Below are 20,962 nucleotides of genomic sequence, written 5' to 3' on the forward strand. Positions count from 1 at the left end.
TGCGTGCTTGTGTGTTTGCCTGCGTATGTGTGTTTGTGCATGTGCATGCATGCGTATATATGTCTACTGTGTGAGTAAGTGTCATACGTATGATTACTGTAAATGTATGTGTGTGCGTGTGTATCTGTTTATGCACATGTGTGCACATGGAATGGGTTAACATGACCCCTGGAGGCAAAACATATGGAAAAATTGGTCATCCTAGGCCCCACGGTTCTCAAGATATTCACAGAAAACTGTGTCTGCCCTACCCTCCTTTCGGGGGGTCCAGTACAGCGGGGGGGCTACAGATCAAAACAAAAACCGATGGTTCCATGCTATCCATGTGGGGTTACATGCCCACCAAGTTTCGTGTACCCCGGTCTTTCAGTGTCCCGGGAATCCTTGTTGGTGTACGGTCACTAAATGTACACATAAATTATTTTATTGTAAGGCCCCCCATGAACGAAAGTTCACAAAACTTGGCATGCATTCGGAGGGTGTCATAATGATCCTACACTTTCAATTTCGTGCAGTTTTGACCATTTTAGCCAGAGATATTGTGGTGAAAACACCTAATTTTTTGCTTTTTAATTTTTAACTAGGTGGCGCTATACATGAAATAAGTGGTAATGGGATGGGTTGACATGCCCCCTTAAGACCAACATACAAAAAAAAGGTGGACCTCCGAGGCCCTACGGTTCTCGAGATATTCACAGAAAACTGTCTCCGGCCACCTACAGGCCAGTTGGTGTATAGTAACATAAATTAATTTATTGTGTGGCCCCCCATGAACGGAATTCGACGAAACTTGGTGTGCATTCAGAGGGTGTCATAATGATCCTACACTTCCAATTTCGTGCAGTTTTGACTATGTTAGGTCACAGATACCTGCGATTACAACACCTCATTTTTACTTTTTTGTGTTTAACTAGGTGGTGCTATACATGAAATGAGTGCTTATGGAATGGTTTGACATGGCCCCTTGAGATCAACATACAAAAAAATGGTCCTCCTAAACCTTACGGTTCTTGAGATATAATAATAACACTTGGTTAGATTGTATTAGATAAACCGTTTTTGCAGTGTATATAAACATCGGATAGCCACAGAAACAACAAAATGAATGCCAAGTAATCACAACACAAAAACATAAGGTCTGTGTGTTTTCTCAACTACAAAGGAAACTGTATGTGTCAATACAAGCTATGCTCCTTTGGAGTAAAGCCTTTAGGGAGGGTTGGCAGCAGCTGGTTGGTGGTAATTTTAAAAGGTGCATATAATTTATTAATGATCTAAAAACATACTCAGAACATCCTACATGGAATACAATCTTGTGCCTATCATGTATGGTTATAACATCTAAGGCCATATAATTATATTCTATATAAGCCTTTAAGATTTTACTGAAAATATTACAGTATATTCATATAACCCCTTTTTGATCACCATCATTTTGACTAGTAACTGTAATTTATATATTTTATTTCAATGACATGTAACTAATTACTAGGGAAGTCCCGATCCGATATTTGGATCGGATCGGCCGCCGATATTAGCAAAAAATGTGGGATCGGCCTGCACGGGAAAATCCCATCCGACTCCAGCTCCAGTTTGTTTTTTCAAAACTCCGGTCCGTGTTTTCAAGCGCACCGATGTAGGTAATCCATTCCAGTTTTTTTTTTCAGCTTTTCCCCCCAAATCCGGTCCGCGTTTTTCAGCACACCTAGCGACCTGTCCAGCATCCCACTTGTCTGTGCATCTCCCACTAAGAATTTAAAGTTATCGAGCAAATATTTCATGTCACAGTTGAATTAATAGGCCTATAGCCTAATGTTAACCCATGACCATGTGTCCATGAGACCCTCTTACTATTAAGGCTCTTATGCATGTTGCTGCTGACAGCTTTGCCTGTCTAACTAATGTTATCTCCGCGATTTAAGATTGTTTGTGTAATGTATAGGCACAGCACGCACTTTAATTTCCCTATTTTTACAATCGGCTAGCCTAACAAACGCATTTCATTTCAAAAAGCAACCTGGTCAATCGCTAACAACTAAGTGCACCCAGGCCTACAACTCTACACATCCAAAAGGGTAGAAGCTTCCAGTAGGCTTTCATAACTTTTTTTACCGTTTAGTCTGTGCATCGGCGCAGCCTACGACGATGTGAATTAGTGACAGCTGTTGTCACGGTAAACTTAAAGGCCGTGTTGCAGGGTTCATTTTCCAACGAATCATGACGATCATGTCATATGCTGGTCACGGGGGGAGCTCCTCGACCTGCGGCCAAAATGCACTCGCTTCCCTAGTTACTGCAGCTCTCCACCACAGTTTCCATCGGGACGGCACTGCCCACACAAGCACCTGCAAAACCCTCCAAAACAAGACCTCCCGAAATTCAGAAAAAAATACTAAATTGATATCAGGCACCGTTATTACCATCGGTAGATCATAGGGTAGCTGTGATATAAATGCTGTGACGAAATTCGAAGTGTAAATATACAAACTTTATGTTGAAAGTGTAACCGCAATGTCCATTGAAATGAATGAAGCGCAGATCATGTAGTCCCCAAAGTGACGTCATGCTAAAAACAACAAAAACTGGCATTTAACACCATTTGGAGACATTTTTAAAAATGATATACATATCTTGAGTGCTTTATGTACCCATTAATCAACAGTGGTGGTTAACCTGCAACACAGGCTTTAAGCTCCTGTCACTAAATAGTGTAGATAGGCCTACGTGCTATGTTGCTTGATTTTCTGTAATAAATACAGCCTGTAGCCTAGGTTACTTCAGCAAACCCAGACCAGTTGTGGCATCAGTTTAAACTTTTAAAACGCAACAGTGAGAGGCTTTTTAGCGCAGTCTCACTTATCATTGATGAGCACAGGAGCAGGCTGACACCTGAGCATGTTGAAATGATCACCTTTGTGAATAAAAGAAGAATCTCCCCATCATGCTCAGACTGCAGCCAGGGCAAACAGTAGAAATTGAAGGGAGATGGAGATGGAGCAGTAAAGTGTGGAGGAGATAGCAATACTGTAGAAGAAGTGACAGTTATTTGGGTTGTTATAGCCAATTCATTGTGTGTGTGGTAATTTGACTATTTTCTACTCAGGTTTTGTGTGTGTTGCTTTTATATATAATTTTATATTGTTTACAATATTGTTTACACTGATGGCTTTTTTAAGCCTTGGTTTACACTCGCTGATGCCAATTCAGTTTTTGTGTGGTTAATTCACTATTTATTTTCTACTCATCTTTTTTGTGTGTTTTGCTTTTTTTTATACAGTTTACAATATTTGCACTAATGGCTTTATAAGCCTTAGTTTACACTCTTGTTGTTCAAGAGCAGAGCACTGATGCCAATTCAGTTTGTGTGGTTGATTGACTATTTATTATTTTGTGTTTATTTAACCCTGTTAAGAATAAACAGGTCAGCTTCTCATTACCAACCACTGTGGATTATTCAAACTAACCTAATTAAGTTGGCTAGTTTTTCTTAAGAGTAAACCCCTTTTCAACATGAGTATAACAACAAAATAAGTAAATATCTTTAATCTTTAATACATGCTTGGATCGGCCGGTATCGGTATCGGCCGATGCTAAAAGCTACAATATCGGTATCGGATCGGAAGTGCAAAAAGCTGGATCGGGATGATCGGGAAAATAGATGCCCGATAAGTGCCCAAAATGCTTTGCAATATGACTGCCGAGTGGAGGGACTTGCCTAAAAGGACTTTGACTACAACTCTTGAACACTACAAAACTGATCTGAACTATTTATTTATTTATTGTTTGTTTGTTTTGTTTTTCTTTATTTTCTCCCTTACTGGATTTCTTTCTGTAACAACAATTACCACCAACATTGTTGTGCAAAAACATATATATAAAATATATCTGGTATCTTATCTAACCAAGGTGTATAAACATCTTCAAGATGATTAAGAGAAATTAAAAGGACCAGGGCCAGAGACATAAGAGTTAAAAAAAAATAAATAAAAATAAATAAATAAATAAAAAAAAAAAAATAAAATAAAAATAAATTAATTAATAAATATATATATATATATATATATATATATATATATATATATATATATATATATATATATATATATATATATATATATATACACACAGTATATATATGAGAGAGAGAGAGAGAGAGAGAGAGAGAGAGAGAGAGAGAGAGAGAGATTACATTTGTCAGGTAAAAATAAATTATCTCCAGACACCAGTGCAGTTTTTGTGCATATATGCACATGCATACATGAGCATCCTAAATCCCAAGCAATCTTATGACCTCTTTAATCAAACTGTCAAATTAGCAACATGCATATTCTGTGCATGTGTGGCACTAGTGCTGTGCAGTGTTGCTGTGCACCCCTAGACATTACCACCCACCATCACTACAAACTCTCTGGGTGGTGAGCTGAATTAAATTTAGATTAGACCACACGGTTGACCTGGTCGCTTTCAAAGCCACAAACACAGATTGCAAGGGTCTGATAAGGGATGAAGGAGGAAGGGACGGAGAGGGGGATGCTGGGTAAATGCGTGTGGAGTGGGATAATCTCTCTAACTACTACCCCTCCATCTTGAGTCACAAGTATTTTGTAGTAGAACTGTTGCCAGCGTGGCAGTCATTCTGAACTCTGGTCCTTATGCTCTACGACACTAGAGAACACATTCTGCTGCACTCAGTTGGCTCTGTGTGATGTAATGGGCTTTGTTATGGCCGATCTGGTGCATCTGTAGATACTGTATAGCCTATGGAGATGACCCCTAACAAAGCAAAACTTGGAAAAGAAACTATTGACAAAATCAAATGACAAATATTTTTTGTACACAGACAATATAAATCAGACCAGGAGGAATAGATTTATAAGGGTATTGTGTACTGTATTTTCCAGACCATAAGTCGCTCCGCATTTATTTAGAAATGTAGCCTATTTCACAAAAACCAAAACCAAAAACAGACAGAGACTGGACTATTGAGGCCAAAAAGAGTAATGTTAAAGAAGACGAAGGAGTGAAGGCAGCCAAGAGGAGGGCCGGAAGGTAATTGTAAAGCAATTTAAGCTACAAAAGAGTCACTGAAAGAAAATGCTGATGCGGTACACCAAAATGTTGCTAAAATGTTTAGAATTCAATATAAATCAAGCATTTTGGCCGATGTGGAGTCACAAGCCAACAGCAGATTAAGAGATTGTGGTTTTAAAATCACGTGACCGAAACTGAGGCAAGCCAGGCGATAAGAGTAGGCCTTATAGGCACGACGGTGATTGTAAAGCAATTTACAAAAGATTTACTAAACAAAAATGCTGATGTGGGACATGAGAATTTAGCTAAAAATGTGGAGAATGCAATGCAATCAAGTATTATGGGCGATGTGGAGAGACAAGCCGGCAGCAGATTAAATGTTCACGAGAGAGAAAAAGATGTGGTTTTAAGGACGTGCAGACCGAAGCTGCAGCAAGCAGGTGATATTTAGACATTTATTTTACAAAATCCAAGACCAAGAACAGACAGACTATGTAACTGGACACATAGAGGCCAAAAATATTGAGAATTCTACCGGGGAATGTTAACGAAGACGAAGGAGTGAATAGTGGCAAGCTGAAGGCTGCCAAAGAGGGCCCAACGCTAATTGTAAAGCAATTTACAAAAGATTCACTGAACAGAAATGCTGCTGTGGTACTTGAAAATGTAGCTAAAAATGTGGAAAATGCAATGCAATCAAGCATTTTGGACGATATATTGGCACAAGCTGGCAGCAGAGCAAATGCTCGGCAGGCCACCTTAGAGAAGGCCTACTGTAAATTTCAGCGCGGGATTGTGGGTATTGCGCATAAGTTATTAAGTATTGGGCATAATAATAAAAGTCCCGCAACTCTAGACATCATAATGCGAGAAATTCCCGCACACATTTTACAGCACTGTCTGATAACGTTAATCTAATAATGGAGCGGCCTGAATGTGGGACATTGCGGAGTTATTTTTTTAATTTATGCATGATTTACTTTTTTATATAATTCGTAGGCTGATGCCTAGAAGCAACAATTGTGTTTAAATGTAGGTTACTGCTTCAGCCTCTGGCAAGCTCAGAAGAGGGCGGCAAGCGACTGGTAGCTTGAGAGCGACGTGTTGGAGACTCATGGTGTAGGACAATGACTTTTCATTGGCAACAAAACAACCAACAATATAAAATATTAAGAAGAGCTCTTTTATGAGTTAAATCAAAATAAAATTATTACTGGCCTTTATTTGTCCGAATCTGAGGCCCGGCTATAAATAGAATCCCGGCCATAATAATACGGTATGCACGTGTGCTTCAGGTAGAGTGCAAGCACTAATCTCTGACTGAAAGTACACAGAACTTATTTGAGAGCGCTCTCTCGCAGCTGTAGACGGTAATGTTTCATGTAGGGTTCATGTCAGTTAATATGAATTAACATTTAAAAACATGTTCAATTATATATTTTTTTCATATATAAGTCGCACATGACTATAAGTCGCAGGACAAAAGGACCAGCCAAACTATAAAAAAAAGTGTGACTTATAGTCCGGAAAATACAGTCTATTAGCAATAGCTTACAACTGTAATAGCAGAAGCAGAGTGTCACTACATGGGAAATGCTCTAATAGTTATATGCCAACATATACATATATTTGCATTTAAAGGAACATTCCAACATTTTGGGAAATCAGCTTCTTTGCCATTTTCCCCAGATTTAGACAGAAGAATAAACACATGCCCTTCTCTTTCTTGTGTGTGCAATAACTGTCACTGCTAGCCTACAGTATTTTAGCATAATTCACTGGAAGCTACCTTTTAGCTAGGCTAACTGGTGTAACCCACTTCCATTGAATTATAGAATGTTTAACTTAATGTTAAACCTTAATTTACTAACTGGGACACAGCAGTCCAATACTGGGGCTTATTTGCATAGGTTTCTTGAGAGTGACAAATTAAGATTCCATTTGTCCTGGAAGGGCACATTTTGAATAATAGACCCAGAATTCCAGGCACACGATTAAAGCTCATTATACTGCCGCTCTTTAGAATGCTGCAGAATGTTCCATTAACTTTAATTGCCCTTCCCAACGTTCAGAGGTATGATATGTCTTATATTTCTATAAAAAAATGATGGTGTGCTTCTGATTCAAGTCTTTCATACCATTCTGTAAATAGCCTGTTCACTGATCACATTGGAACTTCACTGAAAGTTAATAGTCAGCAAGTAATATGTTGCTACGCAACACCTAAAACTTTCAAGTTCTGTTTGTATAAGTATATATACTCTTTTTATCCCGTGAGGGAAATTTGGTCTCTGCATTTATCCCAATCTGTGAATTAGTGAAACACAAACAGCACACAGTGAACACACTGTGAGGTAAAGCACACACTAACCCGGAGCAGTGAGCTGCCTGCTATAGCGGCGCTCGGGGAGAAGTGAGGGGTTAGATGCCTTGCTCAAGGGCACTTCAGCCGTGGATGTGGGCATGGGAGAGCAGTGCTCAACCACTTCCCCCGCCCACATTTTTCCTACTGGTCGGGGATCGAACCGGCAACCCTTCGGTTACAAGCCCGAAGCCCTAACCAATAGGCCATGGGCTCCATTTTAACGAACTGAAACGCAAGTATCAAACGCAAAGCGCAAGTAGCTTAGTGGGCGGATCTTGGGCGCTGTTGCTATTTTATTGGCAGGATAAATGACTGTTGCGCCCGATGCAAATCTAAAATGGGGTGGTCTGAAGTAGTTACATCTCACATTCCCTTTAACAACAGGCGTGCTTGTTCCATAGCGGATTGCTACTATGATGGCGGATTTGCCAGGCGCAGCCAGGAGTGGTTCATAGCGCTATAAGGACTGTTCAGTTGGGAACAGTTTGCTATTGATTTTTCTTCTTGACAAAATGTAATACAGAAATGTCACAAATATATACTTTCCGATGTTTTGGGATCACTATCACTGAATCACGAGGTTATGAATGCATGGTGATATTTTTGCAATGTAATCTAACATTACCTCACTCTTCCTTCAGATAAGTTCTCCTCTCCCGTGCTGCTGCTGGGGCATTTTAAATGGCATCGGCATGCAGTTCAACGTCACATCTCCTTAAGTCCTGTAATATTTCCTAATTTATGTCATCAACACATCCGTGATTCGTGGAAATATGTACGCTAGATGCCTATGCCTATTTTTTCACATCTTAATGGACACCACAATGACTTCCCTCGTGTGGTAATATTTTTCCTTGTAATTACACTGTATGTATGATTTGCAGAATGGGAACCACTGTGTCGTATAGATGAGAGGAGCAAAGTGTGCGTTGTGCAGCACAGGCGGCCAAGCAAGCATGCCTGCAGGTGTAAGCTAATATGGCTGTTCCATACCATCAGGCAACTCAACAACGAGAAACAATTTCCTTTGTGTGTATTCACACCAAGTTGACCTAACTTTCAACTCTGCACAGTATCCCATTAACTGCATGATAGTAGGCTATTTACAATATTTTCTGTAAAGTAGTTTGTAAACACTTTATCATCAACTTAATGCACACACAACTTTTGTTTGAGCAGGAGAGAGAATAACAATGTATGGACGCAGCCAAGGCTACTTGCTGCTCTCTTTTACTATCTGGTTGCTGGTTATCAGCACATAATAAGCTGATTTAAGCTAATTCACTAACTCAAGACTTCAAGGCCATCATGGATATAAAACGTTTTTTTGAAAACAACGAAAGGATGGAGGGAACATAGCAAAGCTTGGAGTTATTTCAGATGGGCAACAACAAGGTAGGCAAAATTGTGGTGCTTGTCAAAGCCTTAGCGCAGCTGGAATAATGCTAAGGCTGATGCTAAAGCGCACACAATGTTAAAGCCATACACAACAATGAATTGGAACAAAACTAAAGGTAACTTTAGCCTTTATAGCGCTGTATAAAGTTGTCCAAATTAATAAGTCGTAATTAGGCGTTGTTGTAAAGATATTGCATGTAGATGTTGTACTGTATAGGCTAATCTTTAGGTGACCAATGCACAAACAAAACCGGGAAACGGACAAATATTATCAATGCTTTGAATGTTTCCGTGTGTGCACGGGGGTGTCTGTAGATCAGTGTGCATAGCATTAATTTCTGAATTTGAATTTGCACCCTTTAGACCAGGATGTTGGTCTGTGGCAAAATTGTTTTCTGAAACTACAAAATATCAACAGGGAACGTTTGCGCTGGAACATGCCCCCTCTTTTCGCTGAACCACCCCTGTGGGCGCAATTGCATTACCTAATTTACGGACGTGTACCTGTGGAGGGAAAATTCCAATATGCGCTGAATGCAAAATAGAAAAGACAAAACCGCCAGTATACAAAGTCAATTGCACTGGAGTGCACGATAGAGCCCCTTATGTAAACATGTCATTGCAATGTCTCTTTACATGTGCTGTATGTGAACAATTCTTCAAGGAAATGGATGTCAAGTAAAAGAAGAAAAAGTGCTATAACTGTTGAAAATAGAAAGTGGCCATAGTTCTACACCTAAAAGGGTCAGAAGCCTAAACAATCATTAGGATAGATAAAAAAAGTAGAGGGGGAGGCCAATAGGACACACAACGCCAAATGTGGTGTGTATCTAAACTCTGTAACTATACAGTCTGCTCTAAAAGCACAACAAATAGCATGGTAACATATTTATAAGGCAAAACTCTTGAATGCTAAAATGGTTCAGACACAGGTGTTGGGAGAAGATAAGACAGGGGTCCTGTCTTGAGCTTTTAAGGATTATTTCTTGGGGAAAACATATAAAGACTGTACATATTTCTCATTGCACCTCTATCAATCACCATTTGTGGATGGTGGGCTTGGTGTGGAGAGGAGCTTGTCATTTCAGTTACTGTCAAGGAAAAAACTAAAAGGAAAGAGACAGAAAGAGACAGAATGACACTTTGTTGACAGCCACCTGAAGATTAAGGCCAAAGGTTAGGGAACCCCACCTGGGAGTTGTTGTCACCTTTACCTTGAAAATGAATCTTTGACATGACTTCCCCAATTCAGTGCAATAGCTACCTGGAAAAACTACAGTATGGTTAAAAAAAAAAGAATGTTTTTCCTTTGTTCCCCTACAAAAAGATAGAGTGTTTCCGATTAACTAACAGCTGGGGTTGCAGTAATCAAATGTGTTGGTATGTGTTCGGATTTCATAACCGTGATGACTTGCCCCAATTCCATTTAGCCTCATTAAAAAAAAAAACCCTTGGTCAGTTTATTTCAACTGAGATGAACATGAAATGATGTTTTCTAAACAAAGTACGGGAGGAGCCCTTAGGGATGATTGACAGCAATTAATCACCTGTCTTCCGCCGCCAGGCTATTTAAGCCAGCCTCCTTATCCATACATCTCACACCGCGGCGCTCGCAAAATTATGGGGAGTCGCAAAGCCTCGGTAGGCAGACGTAATGGAGCTGGGTCTTTTCACTACTAACCATCTAAAAGCTACATCCAGTCCATGGGCTACAGCCACCTGGTTCACCAGCGTTTTCAGGTCACTGCACTGAGCCAGGGTAAGCTACAACTTCGGTTATGCTATAGCTAAGCCTACTCACCCCAGCCTACTTCAAGGCTCTAACATCAGACTGCTCCAAGCTCGCGTTTTCACGTCGCAAGATTATCCAGGTAACTTGAAATGCTCTAAATTCTAACATGGCTCGCCACGCCAAGCGTCTGAAGTTTGTAGGCTATCCACTAACGTTATCCAGCGGAGGCCTATCTTCCGAAGATCACTCAATCCGTAATGCGTGTTGGCATCGGAAACGAACAGGTCTTGTTCATTCACTTCCTATAGTTGTCCAGTGACTTCTCATAAACTGATACTAGCGTTGTTGGATATTTAAGCTACTTATAACGAACTGATAAGCCTCAACCTTAAGTGCCCAGTATTTCCGCTGGCTTGTTCCGCAGTCTGTTTAAACAATGGCGCTGCGTCGCAGACGTCAGAAATTATTAAAGCGATAGTACACATTTGTAATTCGCGTCAGGTGACGCAGACAGCAAGGACCGTGTTTGGTCAACTCGTCCTGTGTCGATGACCGTCGAGCTCCAGGACCCATGCAACAGCAGCTACGCTGAGCCCAAGACCCATGCAATGACTGCTTTGCTCAGCCCCAAGAGCCATGCAGCAACAACCAAGCTGAGATCCAGGACCCATACAACTTCGGCTCCACCAAGCCTCGAGAACCATGCAGCAACAGCTACGCCGAGCTCCAGGACCTATGCAACATCGGCTCCACCAAGCCCCGAGAACCATGCAACAGCAGACTAAACCGATCAGTTCCGAAAAGGACACTCCTATTCATATCCAACTCTGCCTCAGATCCTCAGCTTCATACCCATCACACTACATCTCATATCGGTCAGCTCAAGCATCGCTACTAGCCCGCTCTCTTCATCTCAGATGAAGGGTACCCATCACTCGTCACAGCTTCCAGACTCTAATATATCCTTGTCAAATCCGGTTCCCGCAGGCCGCTACTCTGTGCATTCAGGATAGGAGCTGCTACTACAGCTGCATGCATTGTCCTATCAGAGCAGCAATCACATCCTGAGCCGTTGGTCCACGGATGCCTATCAGTCCTACTGTACATCCACTCCATCTAGTGGATCTATGACTTGCTAAGCAAGCGCAAATGTAATTTCGGTAGTGGCCTTCCTTTCTGCTCTTTTGGGGTGCAAGCGGCCATCGCTCTATCGCGATCTCCGCTTTAGGCATTCCATGACCACGGCCAGCTACCATGCCAAACACGCGCTTAGCTTATTCAGTATAGCTATCATGCCGACGGGCGAACTAGATGTTTTCTAAACAAAGTTCGGAAGGAGCCCTTAGGGATGATTGACAGCAATTAATCACCTGTCTTCCGCCGCCAGGCTATTTAAGCCGGCCTCCTTATCCATACGTCACACGCCGCGGTGCTCGCAAAAATATCCCTACTCCTTCCCTTACTCCTCCATTTCACTGATAGCCCAGTTACGCATCTTCCTTACATTGGGGGGTGCAAGCGGCCATCGCTCTATCGCGATCTCCGCTTCAGGCATTCCATGACCACGGCCAGCTACCATGCCAAACACGCGCTTAGCTTATACACTCAGTATAGCAATCATGCCGACGGGCGAACTACTGAAATGACAGTTCCGCTGTCTCATCATGCTGTAAAAACTGTATAGTGTTGTCATAGGAAGCATGTGAAATCAAAAAAGCTGTCACAAATAATGCATGCTGTAATTCCCACCAAATGGAGCTCTTGCCTTCTCTTGTCACTTTGTTAAACTATCCATAGTTGTCCATTAGAGTTGCCCCAGAGCTACAAAAAGCAGTCTGTGCACTACACCATGACCATTTACGATAATTATCCTATTTGGAATTTGCCTGTGATTCCGTCCATTCTGAGATATGATTTCCATTCAGCCAAACACATGGAAATTGTCATCACTGAGGCAAAGAATTTGACATTGAAAAAAAAAAAACACACACAATCAAGACCAAGATACCTCCACAACATAACCAGACACATAAACCCAGTGACAACCCTCAGGCTTGACCATTTCGACCCATTTCCTCATGCATTTAAAATTTTGATTTGCTAAGATGATTGATTAGATGAGTTTATTATTTATTACATAAATGAGCATTTGTAGAAATGTTATGATAAATGCCAATGGCAATGGTAAATATTGCCATTTTGACATCTGATCCTAAAGCTGTTCAACTCCTGCCTTGAAAAGGCAAATGTCCATTTTTAATTTGCATAACACAGTAGATGGAAACAGCCTCGCATTTTGCTTAGTCAAATTGTCACGAATGGGCTTAAAACATGCAAATGAGTTGAATGGAAACTAAGCTTATGCCACCACTCCATGACTGATAAGTAGGCAATGCGTTACAAATACAATTATGAAATTACCTTTAATGAAATAACAAAACACACAAATCACAATGATACATCCAAAAGGTTCCAATACTTGCACACTTATCAATACACCTTCAAATTGCTACATAGCCAAGGACAATCCTTATTAGGGCACTGACAGGTGTGGCTCAGCGCTCACACTAATAGGGGAGACCGTGACTCTGTGTGTGTGTGTGAGGCTCATTACTACCAAGAAGACAGCAGCAACAGGCTCAGCTAGAGGGCATTCTCCTCTTGTTTTTCACACCCACACACATACACACACAAGGTTCCTATTTCTCCCACACCTACGCAGATAACATCAAGTTATGGTGCAAATTAACCCCACCACACACACACACAGACACACACACATACTGCTATGCGCCACACCTGAGTGAGTGTGCCCTTCAAGAGCAATGGGTAAAAAATGCATTGCAGAGGACCATGCTTGGGCCTTCAGAGGAAATGGGGTGAAATGACCCACATTTCAATTCTAGAGACTGATTTAAAAAAAAGGCTAGCTTAATAAATAATAAATAGATCATCTTGAATCGGTTCCATTCTTTTATCAGGATCCCTTTTTTTCAAGGCTTCAAGCTAAAAGCTACCATCTTAAGAGCCTCTTATATTTCTTTTCTCCTCTTGAGACATAGCATGTTTTGGGGTGAAAGGGTATTGTTCAGTCTAGCATGATATTTCCTGCCACAAATGAAGAATAAAAATTCACGTTGTAAATTATTCATAAAGGCTCTTCGAATCAATCAGTCAATGTAAAGTCTAAAAAGATCTTGTGCGTGCAGACGCAGACACTCACACACTTACAATTTGTCACTTTTTTTGAGTACCAGGTGAGGGAGGATAAGAGAAGGTAAAAATCTTTCTGATAGATAACTGTCTGTTTCACTGCATACTGTGGCAGAGACAATCAGAACAAAACAAAGCAATGCCACTCACTCAAGGACAATGTTGAAATACCAAAAGAGAAGGTCAGAATGAAGAACGGAAAACATTTACAGGAAATTGAGAATTTGGCTATCCAAACCAGCAGCTATCATAACTTTGCAGGATATACACTCTTGTCAACCATTCATTGTCCACCAGGGTATCAGAGTGAGCTTGAACACTTTGTTGTTCCAACATAACATAAAATGTATACGTTTGACTTTTGATCAGATAAGTCTATGTTGTGTACAACAGAGAAGCACATGTGTTTGAACTACCTCACTAATGCAAAATGTCTGATTAATGACTATAATCACCTGGAACATTTTTATTTCCATTAATTGTACAAGTTCTGATGACAAGGTTCCAATTGCAGAATTAAAATGAGCATAGCAGTGCCCCAAAGAACAGATGCAATTAGAGATCTCGAGAGGAAATCAGTCAGTGGGGATAATTGCAGGGTGAGAAAGGCTTTTGTAGAGGAACGTCAATGAGCTCAACAAACACAGCAGTCTGGAAAGCAACACTCCATGGGAAAAAGAAAGCAAAGCCCATAGAGGCTGGCCCATTTGTCCATTTCAGACACATGGTTCTCTCTCATATTCCCATCTATACAGAAAAATATGAAATGATGCGACAAGGACCTTGGCAAACATGGAAATAAGTGTTTTCTTATTTAACAAAAAAATAAAGAAGGTCAAGTTTGGCCACACATTATATTTGTGCAGGTCAACCCAGTGTCCCTCAACCTCACAGTAGCCTGTGATATGACACTTTGAACACATGCAGAAACCCAGGGACCAGAGCTACTCAAACGATTCCTCAGGAAAGGTAAGTTAAAAGGCACCGCTTCAGGGAGTGTGCTATAAGGAGCATTCCATTGCAAAGTGGAATAGAAGTAGCCTGGCTCTGCCCTCCTACATACAGTACTTCCGCTCAATTTTAATTTCCCTTCAGTACGTCGTCTGGGTCTGCGGTATATTCGCAGGGTTTCTCCAGCCAATCTTTACCTGTCCAATCAGCGTGGCTGAGAACGATGGCAATGAGGTTGTGCAAAGACAAAACCGAAACTTATTGTGATAAGTAGCAACGCCTGCAAACGTCAAAAATGCAGTTGGAAATATGCAGAAATTTATTTTCAGCAAAGGTAGACCCACATGCATTGTTTCCTGACTGTTGATGCTGTTTATTGTCAGTTTGTAAAGTCTAGGCAAAGTAGGAAGTAACGTTAGGGATCTCTGATCAATATGATTGGTAAGGCTGGACCAACAATTTCAAAGTTAGTGCCCGTCATGATGCAAGTGTTGCAAACGTTTCCCTATCGAGAATTGCCCGACTCTCTTCACTTCGTGGATATTTCCAGGCTAGAATAAAAGCCCCTCGCCCCCTAAGAGCACGGAGAAATCACATGGACACAAATAAATAAATAAGCTGGATGGCTGTATGAAGTAAAGATCACAAGAGAAGAGGGAAGGAATCTATTTAGAGTCTCCTCTTCTTTTTCTTTGTCATTTGATCATGGAGGGTAATCAATTAGTTGGCGTCATGTCAAGTCTGTTTAATTAGACATCCGGAGATGAGCACAGCTTCAGCTGCTGGCATCATTAAAATCCCAACACCAGAGCAAGTGGGGTCTGGTGCAACAACAGTGCAGTGTGTGGTTGAGTCAGTGCCTAACTATGCTTTATTATTACGCATTTCCAACTGGCTCATGCCAAACTATTTGCAGTTTTTGTAAAAGCTAAGGATCAACCAATACATTTTTTTCAGGGCCAATATAGTAATCATTATATGTGACATGAAGGAGGACGATAACCAATGAGTGCAAGGGTAGGCACGTATATATGAAACGGCGTCTGACGGAGAGAGGCAGGGCCCACTAAAAGGGACATCATGGAAGAGCCCCAGAAGCCATTCTGCACTATCCTGCGCTTCCAATATGCACATCCATCAAGTCTATTTTTGACAGATGTCACTTCTGGGATGCTTCTGAAAGCAATTGAATCAGCCAATCAAGTAGAGCTTTCCTTAAGAATAGTCATACCATTAATGAGACATAAAGATTTAAATTTATCACAGATTGAACTGATGACAGGCCAGTGTGTTTCAACAGCAAGATTGGGATTATAAATCTGCCCAAAAAAACAAAGTACAAAGAGGATGGAGAAGACTATTCTGTAACCGTATAACCTTTTCTTTTGTGACAAGACACTATGTTATATGAATGCTATTCTGTTTAAGTTTTGTTGCTCCTTTGCATGGAGGACAGGCCAATGATGAGATACAGTTTAACAATACCGTGATAATACAGATAATCGTGATTATTTTGATCACTATAATTGTGATACATTTTCATACCGTTACATCTCTAAAGTACTAATACTTGAGTTTAAACATGTGTGTGTGCACGTGCATTAAATGAATCAGAGGCTGACATTAGTGCATATCATGACACTTGTATGAGACAGGTAACCCTAAATTACTTGATGTGTGATAGCAGCACATTGGGCATTTGAGTCATTTGTACAGTTTTACTATTTCACAAACAGGGGATATCAACAATGATTGTTCATTAAAATATCTTCAAGCAACTCCTGGACATCTATAGTCAGCAAACAACCTACATGGATGCATGTATATGCATTCATGAGGTTTCCAAGGGATTTAGTGGGCATGGGGGGCAGACTAAATGAGAATGGGAGCATGCTCTCAGTTTGAGACACAGCATCCATTTGAGATGGGCTCTTCACATTAGGGGCTCTTCACATCCATATCTACTTAAACTGACATATTTAAATACTCTGCATGGAGGGAGGCAAAAATAGAGCAATATACGCAAGAGAGAGAGAGTGTGGCTGAGACGGATAGAGAAAGACGTGGACTCAGTGAGAGAGCATGAAGCGGAGATGGAAAGGCAAAAAGTCTAAAAGCAGCTTTGTGCTTATTTTATGAAACAGGACGATGCAGCTGTTCAAATATTCCTTTGGTTTTTCTTTTTCAAATCTCCTGGTAACTTCTCGCTTTTCCCACATTCCAACTCTATTACAGACTTGACAAATCCATTACAGATCCATGGAGACTTTAGTCTTCGTTGAAAAAAAGAGGATACATTATTTTTCTCTCTCTCTTCCACTTTTCTCAGGATAATCATAAATAAACCAGGTGCTGGAGCTGGCATTTGAGAAGTGTAACACTACAGACCCTTGCAAGAGGAATCGAATTTAGCCATAATACCAGCACAAGAACAGTTCACCCCACTTATTTTGAACCCAAAGACATATCTCATCCGACTCCCAGGGTTGTCATGATAACTCCCACTTCCTGAATGACACTTTCTCCTCCGTGTTTGATCCCTAGCAGCCAACCCGAGCAGGAAATGCAGGGTGACATGGTGTGAATTAAGTCTGGGTGTTCCATGCAAGCTGCATCCACTGCTTTGCCACGCTGTGCTGTTCTGAACACACAAAAATATGATCCCTAACTGGGAATGACATATAGTAAAGGAACAAAGCACTGGTGGCATAGTGAGTGAATGCGCTCTGACTGAAAAATAAGTGTAAATAAATAAATAAGGGAGAGAGTGAATGAATAAATAAGGTAAGGAGTGACAGGTAGAAAATTGAGATTTCCATCTAACTCTCATAAAACTCTGGTGCCAACCACTGAGCTTCTAAAAGGCAAAAGGCAATCTCTGCATACTTTTTTTTCATGCAAAATTACCTGCCAAAATGCATCTGGTGAGAAACTCCAGAAAGAGTTGGGGCATGAGGTGGTGGTGGTGGTGGGTGGGGCAGAGGCTGTCACTTTCTCTTGCACTAAAGTGTATACAGAGACAGTATCTTTCAGTCTGCTCCATCTAATGTGCACGATGACAGCTAGTTGCAGGTGCTGATGAGGCAGGATCCCTGTAAGGTATCTGTCTGCCTTTGTGAAGGGGCTTAGCTTATCAATGCCTCAATGATAATGAACAAGGCAATCTGGACTTATAACAAAGGCCATCCCAGTGCAGTGAAGTACCAGGGTCTCAGAACTACAGGTTTCACTTTTGTGACTCTAAAAAAACACCACCGATCACATTTCAAAAGAAAAAAAAAATGGATGAACAAGAGTGAGCAAGAACAAGTGATAGGCTCACTGGAAAGTTGATTTGATCTTTGAGTGAGGAAAAAAAAACTAAGCACATAGAAGGGGCTGGCACAGACGGAGCTAGATCATTAATCCTCTAATGTAAGATTTGCTCCACAGGGGAGTTACCGTTAAAATCTCCTCCTACTGATGGGACAAAAAAGAACCATCGATGAAGGTAGATATGGCTTTTTCAACAGACATAATCCACATCTACAAAACAGCATACATGCAACATACTGTATCTCATAATGTCACACAATATTGTCATGGCCATTATAATTATACACATTTTACACCTTACAAGGAAAGTGAATTTCATTCAGAAACTGATTAAGCATTCACCTTTGACCTGTCAGCTAAAGTATTTAAAAAAAAACAGCCACATGTGCTTTGTCAATCTAACAAGTGTAGACAAGGTGACTTGGCTTCTAAATACCTAAGTAGGAAAATATGTGCACCTCTGTCTCTATTGTCCACCTATGAGATTAGGAGAGCTGAATTAATGAGCTACCTGTAAGGAATGCAAATATGAGAAACGCCACGTGCCTCAGAGTAAAGAACAGCCTTGTTACAAGTTACACACACCACACCAGCACAATGAGAACAAGAAGAGCTGTGACAGCGCTCATCAAATAATTCCCACTTGGATGAGTGTGTGTGTCTGAGTGTGTATGTGTGTGTGTGTCTGAGTGTGTATGTGTGTGTGTGTGTGTGTGTGTTGCATTGAGGTATGGATGACATAGGATTATAAAGAATGATGAGTGTTCTAATGTCTGGATTAGTAAGAAGTAAATACATGGCTGAATGAAATGAACCCCTCTTGCAAATGATGCCCCATTCTATGGAAAATATGCCTGGTGTATTTTATTCTTCTTCTATCGTATTGTATTATATGGGAAGTATGTCACTGAGCTGTACTGTAATGCTCTTAATTGAGTGCAATACACATATCATATAACACATATCCTGTGTTCTAAGTCAGAGAACATGACCTGTGCAGGGAACACTTAGGTTGTTCACAGAATACAACTAGAATATACCCCGATAGCAACAAGAAAGAGAACAAACAGTAGTTCTACTACCATGGAAAAAAAAAAAACTTTTGTTGACTCAAGGCACATTCTACACGTGTCTTAGTGCAAGCACTGAAACACCAGAGGGTAAAAATAGAAAAAAAAACCCCTAAATGGTATGATGTCCAGCACTCAAACACAGCTTAAACAACTGAAACACGAACACAATGTAGTTGTGCAATTTGCACGCACTAAACAGACTTAAGAGATCTCACGAGCTGAAAACGTTTTTGTCCCCCATACAAAACAATAATCTTACTTCTTAAGTGATATCCCTCTGTAGATACTGACGAAACAGTGAAAATACACCGAGAGTGAGCAACCAGTGCTGCTACAGCAACTTGCTAATCTAGACCCTCTTCTCTTTCCTGAAATGAGTCAGACAGAGGGGGCAGCCACCTTGGCAAGACTATCAGAAAGAGAGAACGGCTCCTGTCACACTGGTACATACTGATAGAATGAAGAAATCCTACTGCAACAGGAGTCAGAGAGCAAATGAACTGCAGCAGCTTAAGTCCCTCATTAACAAGGAAATGTGAGGCAACACAAAAATTTACCTCGCTGGGCTGGATGAGTCTGGAAATCTCGAATGTCTCCCATTGTCAGGTCCCTACTCCTCTAGAGTCAACTCGCAGGAGAATCAGATATTCAATAGGTTCCCATGAATTCACTGGCTCCCTTCAGCTGTGCTGTAATACAAGCCTGCAACTCATGTAAAGAAATTAGCACAAGCTGCTTCCTGGCTCACCTTCACTCAACTAACCTGTTCTCCTATTGATTGACATCACTTCCTCTTATACCTGTTCCGTGTGCCTATGTGAGTATGTGTGTGCATGTTACACCTGTTGAAACTGGACACACAGGAAATGTAAGTCCTTTCACTCGAGGAGCCGGCTGCATTCTCTCTCTTTCTCTTTCTCCTTCTCTCTCTCTCTCTCTCTCTCTCTCAAAAAAATGCAACTATATATTTCATTGTCTGTGCTTCAACTGATCCACCCCATTTCATTATATCAGTAACTTAGTAAACCTAGGGATCCCGGAGAATATATGCTGCACTAACAAAAAATGTGGGTATTGCATCATCAGTGAAGTTACAAAGAAGAAAAGAATGCCACATTTTCACTGGCTCTGACTGGGAATAGTGTCACTACTTATAGAAAATACTAATACTATGTTTCTATGAAATGCTGAATTCGTCATTGCATAATAGACGCCTGAAAGAAAGCATTTTTGCAATGTTCTTAAAATACAAAAACACACACAAATAAAGTATTTTGACAAAATACAAAGCCATTTTCTTCAATCCAATATAATACAAATGACAAAATACAATTTTGTATTTGAAATACGGATTTTAACATGTAACAGAAATACTCCTGATCCCTGGATCCGAGAGGGAGGCCTGTGTGCATGAAGCGCATGATCTCGCTTCCCAAATGAGGTTAGTGTAACGGAGTGTCACTACAGTTGAGTATGCACTCTCACTGCCATACCAACAAGTATTGTGGTCCAAAAGCAGGTTTAGTACCCAGGAGAGCTGGGTTCGAGGGGTGGGGTTTGTTATAGGGATGCACTAAAAATTTCAAAAGAGCAATTCTGTAGAATTGTCTTGAACACTGCCACTCTTCCGTTCAATTCTGTTTAATACAACACCACACATGGTAAAAACTGGTATTACAATAGAGCCAGCCTGGTGCTAGTTGGTTTTTATGCAAATTTGTGGATTTGTGGGCAACATGTTTCTACCATTACATCTAAATTGATGTTTATTTGCCTTCTGCTGCCATTTCTAGTTTGTCTGGGGGGGAACGACTACATCTATGCCTATTTTCAAGATCTTTATGAACCTTCTTAATCTGGACAAATGAAACAGTCATATCTACA

General features: G+C 40.7%; 1 protein-coding gene across 2 annotated transcripts in view; it reads right to left on the minus strand.

Annotated features, from left to right (window-relative positions):
• The window catches only part of LOC125300857 (inactive N-acetylated-alpha-linked acidic dipeptidase-like protein 2), a 213,473-nt gene extending 193,682 nt beyond the window's left edge, over positions 1-19,791 (minus strand). For both annotated transcript variants that reach the window (XM_048253010.1, XM_048253009.1), the window contains exon 1: positions 19,636-19,791. In XM_048253010.1, the coding sequence (XP_048108967.1) occupies positions 19,636-19,678 (43 nt within the window). In that variant the 5' untranslated portion in view covers positions 19,679-19,791. The remainder of the gene's footprint in view (positions 1-19,635) is intronic.
• Between the last annotated feature and the right edge of the window lie 1,171 nt (positions 19,792-20,962).

The sequence above is a fragment of the Alosa alosa genome, chromosome 9 (assembly GCF_017589495.1).
Source record: "Alosa alosa isolate M-15738 ecotype Scorff River chromosome 9, AALO_Geno_1.1, whole genome shotgun sequence".
In the NCBI taxonomy this organism is placed as follows: Eukaryota; Metazoa; Chordata; class Actinopteri; order Clupeiformes; family Clupeidae; genus Alosa; species Alosa alosa.